Below are 22,781 nucleotides of genomic sequence, written 5' to 3'. Positions count from 1 at the left end.
ATGCTTGTACAATACATATCATTTAAATATATTGTAGGTCTTAGTTAAATGTTACCCTAGATCATGCAACATATCATTAAAAACATTAATGTTTCTTTTGTCTTCATGAAATGTTTCACTTAGAAGCTGACAACACCAATTACAGTATTTATATAGGTATGCATATAAAGCTTCGCCGCCGGTTCTCGGATATACAGATCAATACTTGACCTACATTTCAATGTACATTATGGTAGCACTGATGCCGTGACTATAAATGATATCAAATGAATTATTTATTTTACTTTTCATTTTGTTTACATTACTCTAATTTAAATTGTAACATCTGAAATTTCACACGTTTTTGCTGCGCACCACTGTTTATGTATCAGTCGTCATAATGGTATCATAATATAGGGTAGTTTTTTAAGAATTTGAGGTAAACTTAACATGTTATGCGAGTTACTAGTTATTAAGTACACATGGTACACATTTTGCCTCCTTTTGAAATGGCAACATTTTTTTCGTGTGGGGGACCGGGGTCCCTTGCTGGACACGCTAACCGAGAGCCCTGCGTGGGATGTGGAGCGTCGGATCCTCATCCAGAGGGTTGGGCAAGAACCGGCAGGGAAATTGGAATGATCAATCCATAAGGAGATCGCTGATAGTGCGAAAGTGATGAATGAAGCTGAAGTTTTACTTCAGGGCGCCTTGGGCAGCCAGCCCAATAGTTCCCTTCCGTAGCAGCGGTAGCCCCTTGGGTTTGGACCAAGGGACCCTTGGGGTTACGCCGGTTCGTCTATTCAAGCGATGTCGGGAAACCCGAGATTGGGACAGCAACAAGGATTAGTCCTGAGTTTCTGTAATATGAAAAGGCACGAAGGGAGTTCCGTCTCTCCTGGGTCATGCAGAAGTCCATGAGACGAGACGTCACCGTAATCCCGTTTGCTGTGACGCAAAAAGCAACTCTGCCTCCCGGCCGGCCTCTAGCACAGAAAGGCCTCGAGTCTTGCTGTTGTCCATCAAAACCGTAGTCGACTGAGCATCTGCAACATCTAAAAGTAGTGAAAAACCACAGTTGCTTTACAGAATGCATTAAAAATCTTTTCGCATTGAAAACAGTTTAGCTTTTGTATAAAACGTTTTATGTGTAAAATTTTAAGTTATCGAAATCTCGGAAACTGACCATTTTATTTGTGCTAAGGCTCTTGGAGGTTAAGGAACTGACAACTGAGATAATTCTTCAGCGGTGCTTTTTAGAGATTACCGCTCACAAACACACAGACAAACAGATAACGTGTTTCAGACTTGAGTTCTATGGTTGGTAAACCCATAATAATTTTTTTCTTATACGTTCTGCATGGACTGACACCGACACATTTCTGAAATCTATGTATCTAGTAATAAATTTAAATTTAAAAGAGATGTAATTCCTATACCTATGTGTCTACCTTATTATTTCCAAAATTGAATTATAAAATATATTGAAAAGTTCAACGGATTAAAAAACATAGTATTTTTTTTTAGAATTTTATTGTAATAGGGCAACATTTTTTGTTTTGACTGTATATAATTGACAAATGGTAATATTCTTAGTCTATGGAAATTAAAATGCATGTTATATTATATTCATGAAATCTGCAAAATATTTATAAAGATGCAAGATAAGCGTAAACATGAGTTCATTGCTTTTATTTAGGCTGGCTTATGTCTAAGTCCACAGAATTAGTAAATAGAATGATAAACAGATCCAATAAATAAAAAAAGGACACGATTTCCGTTCTTAATAAGAAGAAAACTGTGTTGGTATTTGCCCCAAGATTAACATTTCTTTTCACTTTACCACAAAAAAGAGAAAAAATAAACATAGAAACTTGATAAAACGGTTGAAAACCTAACTAAATTACATAGGTACTTTCTGAAAAGATGCTTGGCGATGAAATTTAAAAATGGTACTGCTTTTGGAATTACTTAACGCACCAAATATTTGGAGACTACAGACATTTTTATTGTATTAATAATATTTTTAAGTTGTATGTTGGTTTAGTATACATGTATTTATATAGATAGAATATTAAAATTATAACTTCATAGATTGTTTTATATAGATATTTCTAATAGTCATATTTATTACAGTTGTCCAGTCTTGCACTGATTTATTACATATAAGATTTATAGTAGAAGTACATATTACAGTTAGTAGAAGTACATATTTACTGTAAAAATAATAAAACTGTAACTGATTCTGTAATGAAAATTGTTGAAATATGTATTGAAGTTATAAAGGCTTACTGGAGTACAGAGCTGTCTTTATTTTTTCAACAAGTTGTTTCAAAAGATAATCCTTATGAGTAAGAATGACATTTCATCTGCCCATTTTTTTAAAGTGTACATAAAAATAAAATATAAAAAGACTAAACTCCATAAAGAAAGTCATCTCCTTTCTTTATCCTACTCCCGTAGAGTCAACACCATAGGTCTTCATGATCCAGGTTATTCTATCTTCTATTATCAGCTGTTACAGGAGTAACGTGACATGATTAAAGGATTAATCATGTCACAATTCAAACAATCCATCCATCTCTTTCTAGGCTCCCTCTTCTGTAAAGTACAATTTTTGTTTACAATTTTTTATTTCCATTTTGATTGTAGGGGACAATCTACCTATGGACAAATTTATTATCATCTCCCCTGCCTTATCCTACTACCGTAGTGTCGGCGCACCGGGTTTTCGTCCTCCAAAGCAATCTATCATCCGTCATCTCAGTCATCACTCCCTTCTTGATCATATCACCTTTCACACAATCCATCCATCTCTTTCTAGGTATGCCTCTACCGATACCCCTCCACATTCATAACCAATGTCCGTCTGTTGGAACAGAACAGTTGTTGTTTGTCTGTTACCTATGGACAAATCGTCAGTTGTTTGTGTTACCAATGGACAAATCGTCAGTTGTTTGTCTGTTACCTATGGAGAAATTTTTAAATTTTATTTGTATTATGTATCCCTAGGTATGTCCCGTTTTTATCTTGTAGCTTTGGACCATTCCTACTTGTAGCACTATCAATTCTACATCTAGATGGTATATGGGTATGTGTGGATACTATTGATTTGGATGTGTAGGGATGGGTCATAATTTTTAGAGTTTCTATGCCTTCATTTCCTTCAGTCCAGAATTTATTATTAGTGACATTAATAGTAAGGGAAACTCAGTAGTACTTTGTCTCTGGAATTACTTATAATCATGTTTCTCATGTTTCATGAGAGACTTTGTCTTATGTTTTACAAGTAAGTTTTTCTATTACATGATGAAAACAAATGTGACCCAGAAGACAATGGATTTCCATTTCTGCATAAATCCAACAATCATTTTGGTATGCTTAAGACCAGTTAATAATACTTATATTCCTTACGGAATTGGAATGGTTTGGGGTAAAAAACATTGAACAAGAGTACTTACTGGATGCAACTATTGCATATGATTTGGCAGTTGTGAATACTTTTTAACAAAAGAAATATGCACATTTGATAACCTATAACAACAAGCAACATCTCACTGACATAAGAAATCAAGATAAAGCACCCTGGTGTATGACATCATGCTTTTGAAGAGGATTAAAGATGTACAGAGCAGGTTGGAAGAAGGGTAGGTTAAATTGGAGGGAGCAGGCCTTAGAATCAGTAGTCCAATACAGAGCATTTATTCTGTGATTTAGCGATCTAGTTTCTCTCAAATTACCTTGTACCTCTTTTCTCTAGTCCAGTAAGACGGTGGCTTTGACCAAGACATAAAAAGAACAATAAATGCAGGTTGGACATAACTGGTGTGATGTATGAAGGGATAAAGTAAAGAATGTGTTTATCAGAAGTAATTTAACAGTGCTCGAGAAATTGAGAAGCAAAAGGTTAGCATGGTATGGACCGAGAGTTGAGAATGATTGTAAACGGCGCCAAAGGAAAAGATAGAAAATATGGATAAACTATATAATAGATACATAAGAAGGGAGTGAATGATATAACATGGTTGATAGAAAAGTATGAAAGAGAAGCATGTGTTATGTAATGTGAGGAATTTAAAAATTAGGGTTTAATAAAACAAGGATTATTTGCTAATTAGGTTTTATTACTACTCATAATATCTTAATTTTAAGTTTAAACATTGAGATACAAAAATGGATTAGAACAAGTTATACAGCCAGGCTTTAAGAAAGCACGGGAAGATACAGTAATGACAGTACAACTACTTGTTAATGGAAGTAGGTTAGTATCTTATTTCCAACTTTTTTATCTTGGTTTTCCACTTGACATATATCTACTAACTGGTGGGATATTACTTTTTTCTAGTAGTAAAGATGGTAAAAAAAGCGTTTTTTTTTTCTATAGTATCATTAAAAAAATCCACATGATTAGGGGTCTTTAAATATAAAACTTGTTTTTGTTACTCATAAAATGAAAACAATTTCACTGACTTAGGCCCAGATTGGAACTTAGCAGTTTGACTCAATATAAATTCAATAATCTCTAATTCTTAAAATCATCCAATAACTTAATAATAATATTTGAACATATGACTATATTAAAAGATACCTTTGTAAAAATCTACTATAAATGGAATGATAAGTTTGGGAGATTCATACATAGTATACATTTTTACATTTTCATACATACTCTTAATTCATAATATAGTTTACAAATAACATATTAGACGGTTTAAAAAGACGGCCTAGTTTTAAAAAGATATGTAGGTAATTATCTGATTATTTTCTTCAGATAAAAAATAAATGTATTTTTAAAAATATTAATAGGAAGATCATGCAGAAAAAATGAAATCTTACAAAACTTCTAATAATGGCACCAAATTTGATGTTTGTGTTTTTAGCAATTTCGGTTGCGACTAATTTTCATTGGAATAACTTTATCATCATAAAGTACTACATAATTAGACAAAGACAACATTAACATGTTACCAATTAAACATATTTGAATCATATTTTCATATATCATCTTCAAATAAAATTTATAATTTTTCAAATCCCATTCTTGTTTATCAAAAGAGAATAGAATTCCTTGATGATACTAGCTTAAAAGATGTATACTAATGGCGTCCTTTGTACAAATGTGATATTTTCTAAATTTGTGCAATATGAGGATTGTATCCCTAACATATTATCTCATGCAAAATAACCACATTTTTTAAATACCAAGATGTTAGATTTGATCGACAAGTGCCAGGTCACTTTGTTGATTGCAGGTACATTGGGAGCATCTACGATGTTAGAATACATACCATTATTTACTAAAATAGACAATATATGTCTCCTACATGTAATAAAATTATTTATATTAAATTAACATCAATAATATTTCACTTAAAATATTTCTACTAACATCAAATGTAACTTTGGACTAGAAGGATAACATAAATATTAATACACAAAATCATCAAGATGTCATTTAAGTTAAGGGTACAATTACATTTGGCATTTAGGTATCATATTTGACACTTGAGATATTTAAATTTACGGAGAAAATATTGCCTTAAGGCAGTTAACATATATTTGTAACATATTCTTAACACTATAATTCGAAGTAAAGGTAAAACAGATTCGTTGGGTTAAATTGAAAGGAATTAGATGATGAAAATTGTCTCCTGGTTCTCCAATATATAGTCTGCTAAGGCATTAATCGGAGCAATTGCTTGCAGTGTCATTTGCCCTGTTGGAGGCCATACCAGATTGGGGCCGAAGACTACAGCCAGGTTGTTGCTGGTCATTTTATTAAGACAACTCCTGTCTTGCACCTAAAATAATTAACATACTCTTAATAATAGATTAATAAAAGAAAGATAGCGTCAATCCATAGAAAGGTAGTTAAGCAAACTAAATTGTTCATTATGATTACATTTTTTATCCCTTTAGAAGTGCCCAGATTAATATGAATTATAGTTCAGTCTTTTGCTTATGAAGCTAGATTTATTTGATTTATGTAATGATTTCATAAATCTCACCTTCCACAAAAACTGAATTATATATTTCAGTAACTTGTAGTTATCGAGAGGTAGCATCTCTCGGATCATAAACTTCACTTGCCGTGACTTTTCCTGATGAGACCAGGCTAAAATAAACAATAAAAAGAAATAAACACCTTATTGCATTTAATTACATTACACAATGGTAGTAGAGTTGAGAAATATGAAAAGTCAAGTTGAATATCAAAATCGAAACAGTTTTTAATGTGATACTAGTCGAATCTAGGAATATAGGCCACATAAAGGGAACGAGGTCGTTAGTTTATGTTGCGTGCCAGATTAATCAATAACTTCATAGGACATAACTTGATGCAGTGTGCACAGACTGTGAAAGGGAATGATTGAACTATTCTTAACATCTCGATATGTCTGTATATATGTCTGCTTAGTTCAACCAATGTTAATACTTTACACTTAAAAAAATTAAACATATTTCTGAGATTTTTTTGTAAAATGAACTTTGATCTAAACATATTTACGAGACTCATTTTTAAACATTATGAGTTGATTACTGCAAAATTCTTATAAATATCCCTTAATTTCTATAATAAAATCTAAATTGATTGTTTCAAATCAAATGTCAAGTTGGTGAACAAAGAGCACTAAACACTCATTCATTCCTATTTTTACTTTGTCTGTAGAAACTATTTATTTATTACTTTAGTATAATGTTGTTATTCATTTTCAATAATTTCACTTAGTCATATTATATTCACAAAATTTTACACACTGATATCTTCAAAAAGATAAAAATTATTTAATAGCCACTTCAATAGTAACACAAAGTTCTAATTTTAAATAAAATTAAATGTAAATTGCTTTACCACTTACTTTGAAATTTGATTATCTCATCATATAGCTCAAATGTCATTAGTGGTTCCTCAAGGTCTCGAAGGAAAGTTTTCAACAAGACTGCAGCATTATGTGGTTCTCCGTCAAATGTTAGAGGTTCACCCCTGTTGCAGGCCCTCAGTAACTCCTTTATCACGGTCACATTGGCAGATCGCCGAAACAATCCCTCGGTTTCAAGTGCTAAAATTAGAATTATTGGTGTTAGTAAAAAAACATTTTACAATAAATTAAATTCTATTTAAATGCTATCAATTATATTATTATACTTTTTTCCTAAATACAGTTAAGTACAGATGTGAACATTAAAATCACCAACCAAAAATATTCAAAGTAAATGTATCGGATGGATTGAGATAATTTATTGAAGCCTGACTTTGTTTTTAACATTTTTCTTTTGCAGGGAAACAGCAGGACATTTAATGTTAAGATATTTATTAAGAATAATCATGTATAAGATAGAAGTGAATTGAGTGAAGATGGAACCAGTATTTTATAATGGTTTAGTTTCTTCACTAAAGTTTGGAGCTTGCTCAGTGAATCACTTTTGATTTACTAAAAAGACTAATCGAAGCATTATTTCCTTTTGCATAAATTCAAATATTTTATTCTATTAAGATATTTGTTACTCATTATATTTATTACAATTGAGTGGTTTGCTCACTATAAGTACATTAAGAAAGCCTGGCACATTTGACATGTATCGCAGTTTGAATTTGTATGTAAATGTATTTGCTTACCATCTGGTCGGGACAGAAACTCTACACACTGTCGTACGACAGGAGGGATCGACTCCACCATATCAGGATTATTTTCTTTTATAAATTGTAGAGATACCCCAAACTGCTGTGTAGCAGGTGGGGACAAACCGCACTTTCCTGTCTTTGACACTATCTGTCCTTCATCTCCAGATGTTGTGCCACCATCCTTTTCTTTGCGACGCCCGCCACGTTGATTTTTGCTTGCCAACATCTTGTCGTACCTATAAAAGTAATGTTAAATTATTAAAAAGTAACACTTTATTGATATAATCAGCTATACAATATAATCCTTGAGGCTCTGCCTCCTATGATAAATGGGGAAATGTGTTACAGGCAAAATTATTTTATTTCCCTACTTCTTTGTTTTTTGTTATATTTTGTGAAATATAAGGCGAATTTCTACAAATATGGGAAATAAATGATTTTAAAGGAACATTGTATGAAATCAACAGATGAGACACGAAAATTAAAAATCAATATGTATATGGCTGTCTATGAAAGTCGATTAAATTTTTCTAAAGCAACAAGTATGGTCAGCCTGATTTCGTCTTTTCGTATTACTAAACCTTAAATAAGAGTAAAATATCACTCACAATTCCAAGAAACTTACCAATATCTACTGTTCTGTTTTAATGATACACAGGTAGTATGGTGTTATGATTTTTATTCGGCGCAAATAAACCAGAGGAATGAGTTTATTGGCACCTGTCAAATTGTTTATATACCCTCAGGGCGAGACATGCGCTCTGCGCTATAGGGTCCAGCTACAGAGCCGGATTTAGGAAAAGGGCGGTTAGGCTACCGCCCAGGGCGTTGGAAGAAACGGGCGTCACAGGTTACAATGTGAGACTATCACATAATCATACCCTTACCCTAAAGCTATTAAAAAAAGGGGGCGCCGTAAAAATAGCGCCATGAGTACTCTAGTAGCACTAAAACTTGTATAGTGCTGTCCAACATTCTACAAAGATTTTGTAAAAAAATAAAGCAACTTACTCCAAAACTTGTTCTGGTATGGGTATTTTCTCTAAACCTAAGTGTTGTTGGAGCTCTTGCAACGAATTCACGTACATCATTTTCCGTCCAAATTTGACGCTGATGGCGGGCCGCAACATTTGCCATACAATACGAATAAAGTTTGTTGGGTGAACTAAATATAGAGCTTTGAGATTCTTTTTATATTTTCTATCAAAGGCTCTATAAGCTTTCCACAGCCAAGACAAAGGAGGCTTGTTTTGGCTCGTAAGACCGTGATGAAAGTATACCACGCTGTAATCTTGTTCCACGTATTTGTCCAATGTGCACATCAAATATCTGTGAAATTATAAATTTCGTTATAATACATTGTTTCGATTACCTTTTGTTTAATCTACAGTTATGTGGATTAGTTATACATTGCAACTGTAAACTTGCTAATCTTACTAATTATTGTAATATTTATAAATACGAAAGTTTAAATCGATGAATGGATGAATGTTTGTTGTTTAACGGCAGAACGGATCTCGATATTTGGCATAGATGTAGAGGACAATCTGGAAAAACATAGGCTACTCGCAAAATTTTTTTAAAAGTCCACTCGGACGGAGTCGCGGACGAAAGTTATCTATAAAAACAAAAGACTTTTTGTCCAATAGTTTTGAGTTTATTTATTGCATACAAATCATTCCTCCTTATAATCTTAGTGTAAACAGATTATAAAATTAAATACACCTTAGCAGTTTGTCCGGGTGCAAATCTTTGCTGGCGGGAAGTTTGCACGCAGATATAACGATAATGCGCCGCCCAACTTCATCATCCCCTACTACATCAATTGCACCATTTCTAGCAAGTTCCGCAAAGTAGTCATACTCCTGGCTAGTTGTTGCAATCTAATAACAAAAAGAAATTTAATTTCTGTTATATTTCAGTGCAGTTGTCATTGGTCGCGTTCTTTTTTTTTTTACACTTCACTACGAAGTATATTAGGATCAATCATTTTTTTTATAGTTATATAAAGCTTGAGTAGAGTTAATGCTGTTATTTTGTTTATTAAATAATTAATGTAAAATAATCATATCTAACCTCTGCATAAACTTTAGGACTACCAAGTTCTTTTTCAAAGTTCTCCTCAATGGTTCCATCACTTGGTGTTTCATCTATAAAATCATCTGGTATATCTAATAATTCCGGCGGCAATGGCGCTAAAAATGTAGAATAAACGTGATATCATTTATTTCATATAATCTATTCTATTATGGGACTAAATTTGTCGATAATTACTTAAATAATTATCAAATTTCTTGATTTGTTAATGGAACTATACTACGTAAGAATTTGAAATTAAAACATATTGAAGTCCTTTATTGAATACAAAAACATAATATAATATTTGTTCAATTATACAGATACATATTTCATTACTTAACATTAACAATACCCACTGAATACGGGCAAATCGATTGATCTAAAATTCCAAAATAATCGACGACCGTCAAATAAGCTATAGTGCCACAAGGATATTGATTGTGGCACCTTTTTGACATTGACGGGATGGCTCGTCGGAGCATTTAGGGTTACCAGCAAGGTATTATGTCCGCATTAAAGGGAAATTCTTTTCTTTTGAAAACTAAAACGCAAATTGTAAAGGAAGTACTTTAAAATGTAACTAAAAAATGCCCCAGACTTCGTTTGTCAGTTAGAAGGCTCTATAGTTAAAGAATCTTTGTAGCAAACTTTTAGCAATGCACTCTCTTGAGAAAGATAGGGAAGGAACAGTCTTAACATAATAGTAATGATTGTTGTTTATAATCAACGAATAGTACAGTAGAAGGCATTGGGGAAGGCCTATGCCCAGCAGTGGTCAAACAAAGGCTGATACTGATGATGATGATGATGATGAACAGTACAACTATGTGGTATGGTTTGAACTGTGCGTTTTAAAATTATCAGATAATTAGTTTTTGATCCTTTACTGAGTACACACAGTAATTTCCTTACTACGTAAGTAAACATGAACTTTATGTCAAGAGGGCCATACTTCCAGGTGCACAAAACACGTTACAATAAAGGGTCGGTCACTACAATTTGAAATAGGAAACAAAACAACTTTCATAAAAATATTTTAAAGTCAATTAGTATATACCCTTTTTATTTTAAATAGTAAATCTAAAAATATGCGTCTACTTGAGAGTTAGGGAATTTCTTGATTAACAAATGGTAACAAATTCTGATTGGACACAAGATGATTCACATTTTCAAATGTAATTACTGGACCCCCCTTCTTCTTCTCAGGGATAAAAATATCTCCCACTTTGAAGAAAACCTCTCTGATACTACTTTTAAACACTTCACATCACTTCTTTTCATGAAATAACATTGAAAAGCCACACAAAATGCGTAAAGTAATGACGCGAAGTGAACTGACAAGCTATGTCACTATTACCCTGACATTAAATGTCGCTTCTTATTGCCGGGTGCCAAAAGAATCATGTACATCTATACGAGTACTTTTATTTTAAAAAACTATACCACAGACCCATTAATTTGTATTCGTTCTTCAAAAGAATGTTTGACTTTTAAAATATTTTTTCAGTTTAGCGCCTTTTTCGGCATGACGATGAGAAGTGAATGATAAGGAACACGGAAAGCAGCACATCCCTAAAGATACTTGACATGTGTCAATGTGACGGCTCTCGGTTAGTTTTATTGTCGATCGCGGGAAAAAATTATTTTTTCTAAAGCAAATTATAATTACTAATATTAACATTTTCTAAGAAAACAGCATATCGTAGTGTATAAAAAGTAACGAACCTGTGTGAAAATACTAATTATTTCTTTATTATCGTATTTATCTAATACGAATTAAAACCCAAAAGGTACAGAACACTATTTTATTTCATTGTTGTTACAAAACTGTTAATGGTGATTTTTAAAAGGTTATAACTAATTTTATTGTTATATATGAAAAGGGGTTGTATTCAATTGTATGTTTTTGTATCAATATTGTAATAAAAATGATATTGGGTAAAATTACCATCAAAAGGTCTACGGCCTGACAAGCATATCTGGCCCAGTAGATGGACATAACTCAAACTTAAGACTACTCAGCTAGCGCTTCCCTGTCTATGTCTAAAGTGTCACAATAAGAATTCACTATAGTCTGTCTATTTAAGGATGTATATGGTGTGTATATGGGTAAATGCAATATTTAAAAGACTGGTATTATGTGGTGAAACATATGCACATAGTAAGTAACTACAAACTATGGTTAAAACCATAGTTCATAGTTACTCACTATGTATAGTAAATAAGTAAATTATAACAGTAGTAGTATTAAAATAGTAAATTATGTGTGATTAATTTCAGGTCTTAACATGATTAATCAAACAAAATTTACTTATCTGTGTTTTCTAACTGAGAATTCATACTCAATTAAGGTATAGTTCTAGTAGTGTGTATTCCAATTAGATTATTCATGACCTTAAAAGAAAAACATATCTTTTAGCTCTCATTCTAAGTATATGTTCTGGATATGTCATTATTGATTTGACTTTTACTAACCACTAAAGAGAGTTTCTTATTTTGAATGAAGGTTTCTTTTATGATTAAAACTGAAAATATTTATACTCAATTTTACTCAATCTAACCATATTGTCAAATTTATCATCCTTAATTATAGATCTTATGGTAGTTTCTTGATATTGACATGGAGTCTGCTAATATTTAGACATCATACATCATCCTCCTTATACTACTCCTGTAGGGTCGGCACAACAGGTTTTTGTCCTCCAAATAACTCTATCATATGTCATCACAATCATCACTCCCTTTTTGATCATGTCACCTTTCACACAATCCATCCATCTCTTTCTAGGTCTACCTCTACTGGTGTACCCTTCCACATTCATAACTAACATTCTCCTTGTAACATGCGATTCATCCCTCCTCATAACAACTTAGAGTAATTTAATTATGAACAAATTTGCTGAAGCAAAAACTTCCCAACTTATTGCGAAATACTCCCATGTTACAAAACATATCCATATTTATAAAAATGGCGACGTTCATTCTTCTTCATTTATTATGGCAAGACGAATTAGTCAAAGAATGTAATAAACCTAATTACATGTGGAAACCGTAGGTGGTTGTTTTTTTTTTGCAAATGACTGTATGTTAATTTAGGTGAGTTCTAAGATTTACTAGAATAACCTAAGTTTTACCAACCACCACACCCAAAAATTTATGTTTATAGTTTGTCTAAGATTGATTAGTTTGACAATTTAGTAGGGATGGGTTGTGTAAAATAATGCATGAATATTTTCGATTTTTATTCTTTAAAAAGTTGGAATCAATAGATACATAGTTATAACTTATGAATTAAAAAAATTACTGTTTTCTCAAATTAACAATGACCTGCAGAACTAATAATAAGAGTTAATAAATACAATTGAACCTCTTCAAGTCCAAGGGAAACACAAAATATTTTAAGTTATAGTGGTTTTAAGTTATCAAGGGTCTACTTTAGTGATAGGTTAATATAGAGGTAGGCATGTACATATGTATGAACCCTTGTTTTTATTTTTACTCCAATGCGCTAGAAGAATTGATAGATACGGAAATTTAAATAATCATATTTAATTATTCACATTGCACATTGCAGGTCCAGTCTACTTAAAAAAGTCTGATTTTCTTTTGTTTTAAACAACTCACAGTTTCTAAATCGATTTGATTTTCAATGACAAATAGAGAGGAGAATACATTATCTTTTATGTCGTTACATTGCTCTATAAATGATCGTGCAAGCAATAAATACCGAAACCTTTTTTGCTCACTCATTAAAAATGACTTGACATTTGACATTGAAAAACAATTTTATGTTATAGAGGTTGTGGAAACATTTCTTTAAGTTACTGAGGGCCAGTACAGAGATTACATATTTAAGTTAAAGAGGTTGCGTATTTTAAATTGCAGAGGTTTGGGCCCTGATGAAAATATAGTTTTTTTGAAGTTGTAAGAGGTTATTAAGTTACCAAGGTTTGAGTTATTGAAGTTCTACTGTACTTATTACTTCTGCAGCCATACATAATTGAATTGGATTTCGCTATTATTATTGTCATCGCTAAATTCTCTACATTGTAATGAATACTAGAATTTAACATTATAAACTTGACAAATCTTAAGATCTATGTACTTCAAATACATGTCTAATGTTGATAAAGAGCTGATTAATATTGTGGTTTTAAAAAGACAATCAAAATACATTATTTTTCTAAATGACTAAATCATCTTAAAAAAAACAATATTATTCAGCTATATGTTGACATTTTCAGTTTATGTATATATATATATCTTGTACAAAATCTTATAACTCAACTCAGACACACATTGCTGTGACAGATTACTTTTTACCATAAAATAACAGACATGGTATTTTAGCACATTAAATGAAAGTATTTGTTTTTTATTGTAAAGACTGAAATGAAGGTAGCTCATGTTTGAATCTAAATTCAGAAACATTTAACATAATATACTGAATAGAAAAAGTGAAAATTAAATAGAAATATAAATGATAATGTCATAAGATAAGACAGTTGTAAACTTAATCTAATATAATAAAAATAAACACTGATTTGTGAGGCTTGGAACAAATTAGGCACTTTAAAAAATACTTTACTTGTTTGTATTTTAGTTAAAAAAACTACTTGTATAAATGACCAGTTTATTTTTTCCATTGTCTTTTTAACACTGTACATTTAATTATCGCAATTTTTAGACTAGTGGTATACTTATAGATATATCTAACACAATGGGACTTACCTAAACCAGTATTTTGAACTAATTCTGAATCATCAAATTCCAAGCAAGGTTCATAGTCATGGTATTCAGAAAGGCTTGTATAATTTTCATCTGGATCCATGTTACCACTATGCAGTACTGTGTAACAAAATTAGGTCAATACAATTATTAGCACCTTCCTCAACATAACAAAATAATAAGGAAACAATAATATAAAATGTAAAAGAAAAGAGAAAATATACAGAATTAAAAACTAGTAAAGTATATAGTTGCTATTTTCTCGTGCTTAAACTTGAAATTATTTTCAAAATGTCGAATGTCGAGACAATCTCTCATAAACATTGTCGGCCATTAACGCAATTTTGTGGTGTGGTTTTAAAATTACAACGCACAAGTCTGAGCACCGTTCTTTATGGTTTTATAAATGATAGGCTAATTAATATTGTTTAAAATGTTATAGGGAAATTTTTTATATAACTACTATTAAACTTTACAGTTTTATCCGTAACTATGGTAATAAGCATCATATAAACACAATTTAAACGGATGTACATACGTCTAAAAGCCCTTATAGGGCTGAGTTTCGGTTGATGTTCGGACTCGGACTCCATAGCGTAACTATAGAACACAATTCCAACACTTGATTCTTGTGTAACTATTATATTTGCAATTTCACTCTATTTAATGGTAACAATAAAACACTCAAGTTACAAAAACTTTATTTTTCAAAAAAATTATTAGACGTTTTTAATCTTTCGCGAACTTTACTTCTAATACTAAAGAAATAAAGTAGCTATTTTAATTCCAGTTAAGAAAAGACACATCACATCACCCGTGCCTTTCATAGAGTATATAAAATACCCGTATCCGTTTTTCTAATACACGGCACAGAGTCAGATAATAGTATAGACAAAGCGGAGAAAAAAGATAATTAGTATATTTTTTTTATTTATCTTTTTTTAAATTCATGTAATTTAAATCATTTTAAAAAGTAAACAAAACATTTAAAGCTGCAGATATTTTACCGAGTTACAGTTTGTTTAATAAAGTTTGATTAGTTTGATTAATTACGTATATAAAATATCGAATTTTATATAAAGCTAAACACCGTACTTAATAGAGGGGTATTATAGTGACGAACATAAGCATATAGCGAATTACTGTGAACTATGGATCATAACAAATTACCGAACTAAAATTATTATTTACCTATTGATTAAATTAAGGGACGGTTCTAGACGTGAATACGTGATGACAATAATAAAGAAATCCATGTAGATTATGCACATTCATACCAGTAATAAACATCTATTAACTTTCATTCTTTCAAAAATGTGCTATATTTTTCATTTTTGGTTTGACTTTGAAAAGTCAAATGATTGTTTTTTTTGTAATCCTATAAATATGCTCTATCTAGTTATGAACTATCGTTACCGACTTCTATGAGAGTTGTAAAATACCCTTATTTAGATATAACGTGACAGATACAGTACGAAAATAATCTTTTTGACACTTTTTGGCATTGACAGGTAGACTTTAGAGAGCTATCATAATTTAAAATGACTTTTGCCTACTGGTCCCGATGTCCTTTTTTTACTATATCTGTCATATAGTCAAACATACAGACAAATAAATTGTGCGGTGGGTATATATGACTCCAAATTATGTTATATAAGTCCACAAGGACATTGTGACACCTTTTTGACATTGACAGGGGGGCGCCTATGAGCATCTAGGGTTACCAGCAAAGTAAAATTCCCACATTTTAAGGAAATTATTGTCTTTTGATTTTTTGTATGTGATTTTGTAAATTAAAATAACTCTAACTACGTTTATTAAGTAGATAAAATAATAGAATAAATTACCTTCTACACAAAATAATTTTAGACACCGCCATTTTTTTTTAATTGTCATCGTTTAATAGTGGAAAACACGTAATCTATTAAGTAAATTCGCAGAATAAAATTTCTACTTAAAAATAAATTTAAAACAAAATGGCGGTCCAGAAAAAAAATTAAATATATTTCGTGTTTCTCTTTTCGTTCTTCATCGTATATAAAAATGTTTTCTTGGTAATTGACTTTTGAAAAAAGACTAATTTGGATTAGGAGAAAATAACAAGGAAATGCTCTTCATTTATCGCGACAAGACTTTTTATTTAAAGGCCTTTTGTAGCAAACTTTTATCCTTTACATAGAAGGTAAGGGTGGGGGGATAGCTTTAACATAATGGCAATTGTCTTACTTAGTACGTGTCTTAAGATAAATAGAAATTTTAATGAATGATTGTTGTTGTTTACAATTAACGCATAGCAGAAATTATGTAGTACACCCAATGGTTCGAATTGTGAGTTATTGCCAGTTAGACATTTTCTTAAATTAAATGGTGTGCAACCATTTGTACAACATTCCCGTTCTAACAAACACACGATTATTTGTATATTAAGTGTAATTACTGTATCGCCCTGCTTTTCCGCAATAAAAAATTTCCAGCTTTCAAAAAAACAGCCCTAACACTAATTTTAAACAACAACAAACTACTTTTAAACATTATTATCATGTTGCTTTCATTGAATAACATTAAAGCACAAAATGAGTAAAGTAATGATGCGCAGTGAACATTAAAATATTGTCAAAACTCTGACATTCAATTGACATTATTTAAATATTTTAAACTTTAATGAGACATTTCTATAACTAATTATTTAACGGCTATTACTCACGTCTAATTTTTCTTCGTGCGTTCAAATCATACTAATAATATAAATGCGAAACTAGATGGATGGATGGATGTTTGTTAGAATTTGTAGCCTAAACTATACTGAACGAAACTTGATGAAATTTGGTATATATATATAAGTTATATATATATATGTAGAGGATAGTATGGAAAAACACATAGGCTTTTGTTTTTTTATTCCACGCGGACGGAGTCGCAGGCAAAAGCTTGTTAATAATTATGGTATAGCTACAATAATCCCTTATTGTTTGGTTTAAGTTATTCAACGAATTATTTCGTTACTTTTAGTGTATTGGTTTTTTGAGAATATTTTGTTTTTAGTGTATTTTGTTTGAAAGTCGGTTTCGTTTTTATTAAAATTTTTATTTATTTATGAATCTTTAATGATTTTAAACATTGTGATATGAAAATCACAAGCTTTCAAACAAAGAATGAATTATCTATAATATATCGGTTAGCTAAAAAATATGGTAAAGAAATGATATATCATTGCGATCATTTAATACTGTGCGGCCGCGCGCAGCTATTGCCCGTGTGTTTTAATATTTTTTATGTGTTCTAGAATATCGGTCAGATTTATATACTATAAAAGGGCAATTATATCATCCTCCTTTTCCTACTCCCGTAGAGTCGGCGCAACAGGTTTTTGTCCTCCAAATAACTCTATCATACGTCATCTCAGTCATCACTCCTTTTTTGATCATGTCACCTTTCACGCAATCCATCCATATCTTTCTAGGTCTACCTCTACCAGTGTACCCTTCCACATTCATAACAAACGTTCTTCTTGTAATATGCGATTCATCCCTCCTCATAAGATGCCTATACCATGCTAACCTTTTACTCCTTACCTTCTCTACCCATGAGGCTACTCTCAAACTTCCTCTAATATACGCATTTTGTATCTTATCCATTCGTGTTACTCTACACATTTATCTTAACATTCTCATTTCTGCCACATGTAGTCTCCTTTCATTCCTCCCTTTTACTGCCCAACATTCAGATCCATACATCATGACAGGTCTTACGACGGCCCTGTATATTTTCCCCTTAAGGGCAATTTAAGGGTCGCATATTACTCCAGTGACCTGTCGCCATTTCATCCATCCCGCTTTTATTCTATTTATCACGTCACGGTCGATCAAGAATCAGAGGAGAATGTAAGGTATCTCGGAACCAATTCGGATTTACGCCAGGTCGGGGGACTACGGACGCCATTTTTGCCACTATGCGAAAATTTAGGCGCGTGCATAAGAACCTGCACATGGTGTTCGTAGACCTCGAAAAGGCGTATGATAGGGTTCCGAGGAATGTTTTGGGGTGGGCTTTGAAGGTGAAAGGAGTGCCTGGGAAATACCTGCAGCTTATTCAGGCTATGTACTGGCGAGCCAGTACCTACGTCCGGTTCACTGCTGGCGATAGTGACAGGTTCGATGTCTCGGTGGGTTTACACCAGGGGTCGGCTTTAAGTCCGTATCTGTTCCTCCTGGTAATGGATGCTTTGACATTAAACATACAGGAGGAGGCACCCTGGAGTATGCTTTATGCCGATGACATCGTGGTTGTCGGGGAGGATGAACGCGAAGTACAGAGCAGGTTGGAAGAATGGCGAGCTAAATTGGAGGGAGCTGGTCTTAAAATCAGCAGGAGCAAAAAAGAATATTTATTTTGCGATTTTGGCGGTTCGACCAGCTTCTCTCCAATCGCCTTAAATAGTGTGCCTCTACCAACCTGCGCCGATTTTAAGTACCTCGGTTCTCTAGTCCAGTCCGACGGTGGCGTTGACCGGGATGTGAAAAGCCGGATAAATGCAGGTTGGATGAAATAGCGACAGGTTACTGGTGTGACTTGTGATCCAAGAATGACGCTTAAGCTTAAGGGACAGATCTACATAAAGTTGTTGTGCCCCAGGCGCAAGATAGCCTCGCTGCACCACTAATTAAGGGTCTTGTTTTATTTAATACCCGAAACTTGAAAACCTAAAGCAAACCAAGGGCTCCTTGACAAAATTTGCTGAAGACCCCGCGCTGGCTTAACCCGGCACTAGGTGTATTGTCGCTATATTGGCAAATTCCGGTGGCCGCTTGCTCCTTTCTCCATTTTTTAATTACCTTTACAATTTTTTTTTCCATTCAATCAATTTTCTTTCCATTATAAAATTAAAAGAGCATACCTATATAAACAAATCTGTTTAAATCATTTTCAGTTACAAACTGAGAAATTTCACATGAAAAAAAGAATAAATTAGGAAACTCCTCCTAGACGATTGCTGAGTCACTTGGAGACAGAGCGTTTTGTCAAGGGCAAGGACATTTCGAAAACGCCATAGCACTTAATAGTCGATTAATATTTATTTGGATAATTCATAAAAATTAGCTGTATTTAAAGTTTATCTCTTACTTTTAACACTGTAAAAAAATCTGCAACTGCAACATAACTAATGTACAACCATAGTATGAAAATCAATATTCTAACACGTCTCATTCAACAGGTGGCAGGCACGCCTTATAATTAAATTTCTTTGTTCATTCAAATAAAATAGTAAATTAATATAAATACAAAGTTCTACCAAGGTAAATAAATGCTAAATTATTAAAAATTGAATAAAATGCCCTCTTTGAATTTATTAAAAAAATAAATGTCTCTTCAAATCTCGCCTCTTTAAATAATGTTTTGATAGTCGCTATTACCTAAATTATAATATGGCTGTTACACATTTTTCTAGTTGAGAAAGTGTTAAGATGAGAAGGTTGGCATTTCTTTTTATAAATAGAGCGATGAGGTAGTGTTTGAAAATCGATGGGTTGAGGAGGGAGCTCGCGCTTGCGTTCCGCGCGACTCAGTCGCGTGTGTTGGACGAGCTATTGCCGCCGCCGCACGCGAATTGGGAAAAACACAACGACTTGTTGCCTTGGCTACCTGTTAACACATGGATTTCCTGGTCAGGTAAGTTGGTGAAAAGGACCTGGTTAAATTAGGTCCATCGTGCCGAAAAAAAATTTGGAATTTTTCTCTAAAAATGTCTCTGTGCGCTAAAATTCGGTACCATATGGTTAGCTTTGGTGAAGTGAAAATAGTAACTTTTTAGTGTATTAATATGTTTAGTTAAGGTGTTTTGAAACCTTACTTACCTTGGAGTATGAGTGTTTAATGTAAAATTTTATTGTCATTAAATGATTTGTCATATTAAAACAGTGCGACGCAAAGCTTTGTTTGTAAACAAAAAAGTTATCTACGTTATTTACGGTTTAGTATGAACTTTTTACGTGATCTCATTAATTTATTTTTATAACTTACTAAATAAATTTGTTGAACATAGTTTTTGTATAGCTTGATGTTCGAATTGAATCCAGGGTTTACAATATTCAGGTCGCACTAGTTTAAACTCGAACAATTTTCCAAAATGATAGCAAATACTTTTGTTATTTGCGGTATTATGAAAGTGTAGAAATATGTAATTTTTTTGGAAATAGCATTTGTTATTGAGATTTTAAGAAGAAATTGGGTTTTGGTGTTCAGTTTTTTGTGAGATGTAGAGCAAAGCCGCGTGACGAAAGAAAGTAAGAACCGCGTTACACGTCCAACTACCTGTTGAATGTTACGTACCGCGTCATCCTTGTTTCTGTGATTTCATTTGAAGACATAAATGTAGAAAACTAGAACTTTTTTATTACTTATATCCGTCCTGTATAGCTTAACAGAAAGCTCTGTTTGATATATAATTCAATTATTTGTTATATATGTTACTTAAAAATTTAAAACTAAATTATTCGTTTACATTTTATACAGAAAAGTGGCTGTTGCCAAGGGGTCTCTCGATTTTACTGTTTGACCTGGTCTTCATTTTTCTTATTAGATTCCGGACATGGCAACAAATTTTCTGACTTACTGTACTTTGAAATGTAATCTCTTATAAAAAATGTATAATCTTTATAATTGCTAGAGCAATTAAAAAGGGATTAAGTCAAGTGGGCGCCTTCCTCAAGTTATGCGCAGACAGATTTATTGATTTTTATTTGTAAGATGATATCATAAAGCAATATGTTACCGGGCGGTTCGCCGCTGATACACCTGTACCCAAACATATTGTCTTTCCTCTCCCTCACTCTATTTGAAATGGAGAGATAACAATATGTTTTGTAGATGTGTTTCATCAGTGGAATTTCATCGTTTACTTATAATGTATTGTAATTTTATTCATCGCTTCGTGTATTTTAATTATGCATACATCTTACGTCTAAAACATCTAGGATGTCCCATTTTATAAATTATCGTGTAGGGCACATTAATAATTATCTATCTACATATACAATTGATTAAATTGAAGTGTTTGTAATTTAAAAAATAATCTTATATCGTAGATACGATGTTGGATCTGAGTTGCTTTTAAACAAAATAAAAAAAAACCTGAGCTTCCGCTTTCGCTTCAGCGCTGACAAAGTTGAGCGTCATCGCTAGTTATAAATATGTCATAAGTTCAATTAGAAAGGAATTGGCATTTTCAGTTAATTTTTCTATGGAATTGGATCAAACGAAGTTGTGATTCATCATTTTTGTTGTAAAAAGAAGATCGAATATCGATAGAATTTTGTTTCATTTTCACAGTAATTGCTTTAAATAACTTTTCCTGCAAAAGGTTATTCTAACCTGTAGAATAAACAACTCGTTTACAAGAAGGTAAATAAAATTCAAACGAACATCAACAATAAATCCAATTAGCATTGACGAAATGTTGACGAAAATAGAAGCCCGTGCGCGCTTTTTGTAACATTCATTAGCGGCAATAGGTTTTAATCCTTGATTTAATTTATTTCATTTCGATAATTCCATGTCATCTGTCTAGTGGAAAATCGAGACCTAAATTTGATGCAGACAAGTTGCCTTTTGCGAGGCCCTTTAAGCGGCAAACTATTTTTTTTGGCAAATTTGATATAGTACGTAATATTGATAGTATATTTATTGGTATCAGTAAATCTAATATACGAGTAAAACTATTATAAGGTTTCAAACCATCACCATCCTCCTTATCCTACTCCCGTAGAGTTAGCGCAACAGGTTTTTGCCCTCCAAATAACTCTATCATACGTCATCTCAGTCATCACTCCCTTTTTGATCATGTCACCTTTCACGGAATCCATCCATCTCTTTTTAGGTCTACCTCACCGGTATACCCTGCTACACTCATAACTTCATTCCATAACGTGCTTTTACAGCTACGTAATATTCAAAATGGTACTAATAGTGCTTGATAAATTAAAAATAAAATTTAGTAAATAGCCTACGTGTTCTTCCATATTGCTTTATACATATGTGCCAAATTTTATTAAGATACCTTTTGTGTTATTGGAGGTACAATATCCATACATCCAAACTTTCGAATTCAAAGCATTTGTAAAGCAATATAAAAAATACTTATACATATAAAGATTGAAAAATCATTTTTTATTTATTTAATTTAAATCAATCGTAGACGTTGGTTTAGTTCAGGCTTTTATTTTTATTTTTGTGGCAATATTTCCACGGGTATAATTTCAAAGAGCGAGGCCTTTGGGATTGGAGGCAATCGCCCAAGTCGCCCATGCCTTGTTCTGCCTCTGAATTACAAGAGAGTATTATTATCGACGATGTTTTTTTTTTCCACTTTTATTGA

At 32.4% G+C, this 22,781-nt stretch overlaps 2 protein-coding genes and 1 long non-coding RNA gene across 3 annotated transcripts in view; 2 read left to right on the top strand and 1 right to left on the bottom strand.

Annotated features, from left to right (window-relative positions):
• Positions 1-1,849: 1,849 nt before the first annotated feature.
• On the top strand, positions 1,850-4,206 carry LOC106099232. Its single transcript, XR_001225367.1, has 3 exons — positions 1,850-1,931; positions 3,310-3,626; positions 4,132-4,206. It is a non-coding gene; the product is annotated as an uncharacterized LOC106099232 (long non-coding RNA).
• An 806-nt stretch (positions 4,207-5,012) lies between these two features.
• LOC106099210 (rho GTPase-activating protein 1-like) lies at positions 5,013-15,224 on the bottom strand. The gene is made up of 9 exons (XM_013277680.1): positions 14,949-15,224; positions 14,414-14,530; positions 9,680-9,798; positions 9,329-9,486; positions 8,615-8,932; positions 7,598-7,839; positions 6,840-7,040; positions 5,988-6,094; positions 5,013-5,780 (listed from the first exon to the last, which is right to left on the bottom strand). The coding sequence occupies exons 1-9, from the start codon at positions 15,001-15,003 to the stop codon at positions 5,610-5,612; spliced, it is 1,488 nt and encodes a 495-aa protein (XP_013133134.1). The 5' UTR covers positions 15,004-15,224; the 3' UTR covers positions 5,013-5,609.
• Positions 10,099-22,781, top strand: part of LOC106099221 — a 28,187-nt gene continuing 15,504 nt past the window's right edge. Inside the window, exon 1 of the mRNA XM_013277690.1 lies at positions 10,099-11,472. The gene's annotated coding sequence lies outside the window, so the exon portion shown is untranslated. The remainder of the gene's footprint in view (positions 11,473-22,781) is intronic.

This window comes from Papilio polytes, unplaced genomic scaffold (genome assembly GCF_000836215.1).
Source record: "Papilio polytes unplaced genomic scaffold, Ppol_1.0 DF824381.1, whole genome shotgun sequence".
Lineage (NCBI taxonomy): Eukaryota > Metazoa > Arthropoda > Insecta > Lepidoptera > Papilionidae > Papilio > Papilio polytes.
The sequence above is the reverse complement of the archived record's forward strand: the minus strand, read 5'-3'. Positions and strand labels throughout refer to the sequence as shown.

Bases quoted from the DNA above. Each gene is read 5' to 3' on its own strand.
- LOC106099210 (XM_013277680.1), bottom strand. From the start codon at position 15,003: ATGGAGTCCGAGTCCGAACATCAACCGAAACTCAGCCCTATAAGGGCT. The intron at 7,840-8,614 runs GTAAGTTGCTTT...TTACTTTTATAG, and splicing joins ATACCAGAACAAGTTTTGGA to GTACGACAAGATGTTGGCAA. The intron at 7,041-7,597 runs GTAAGCAAATAC...TTCTAATTTTAG, and splicing joins GTTTCTGTCCCGACCAGATG to CACTTGAAACCGAGGGATTG.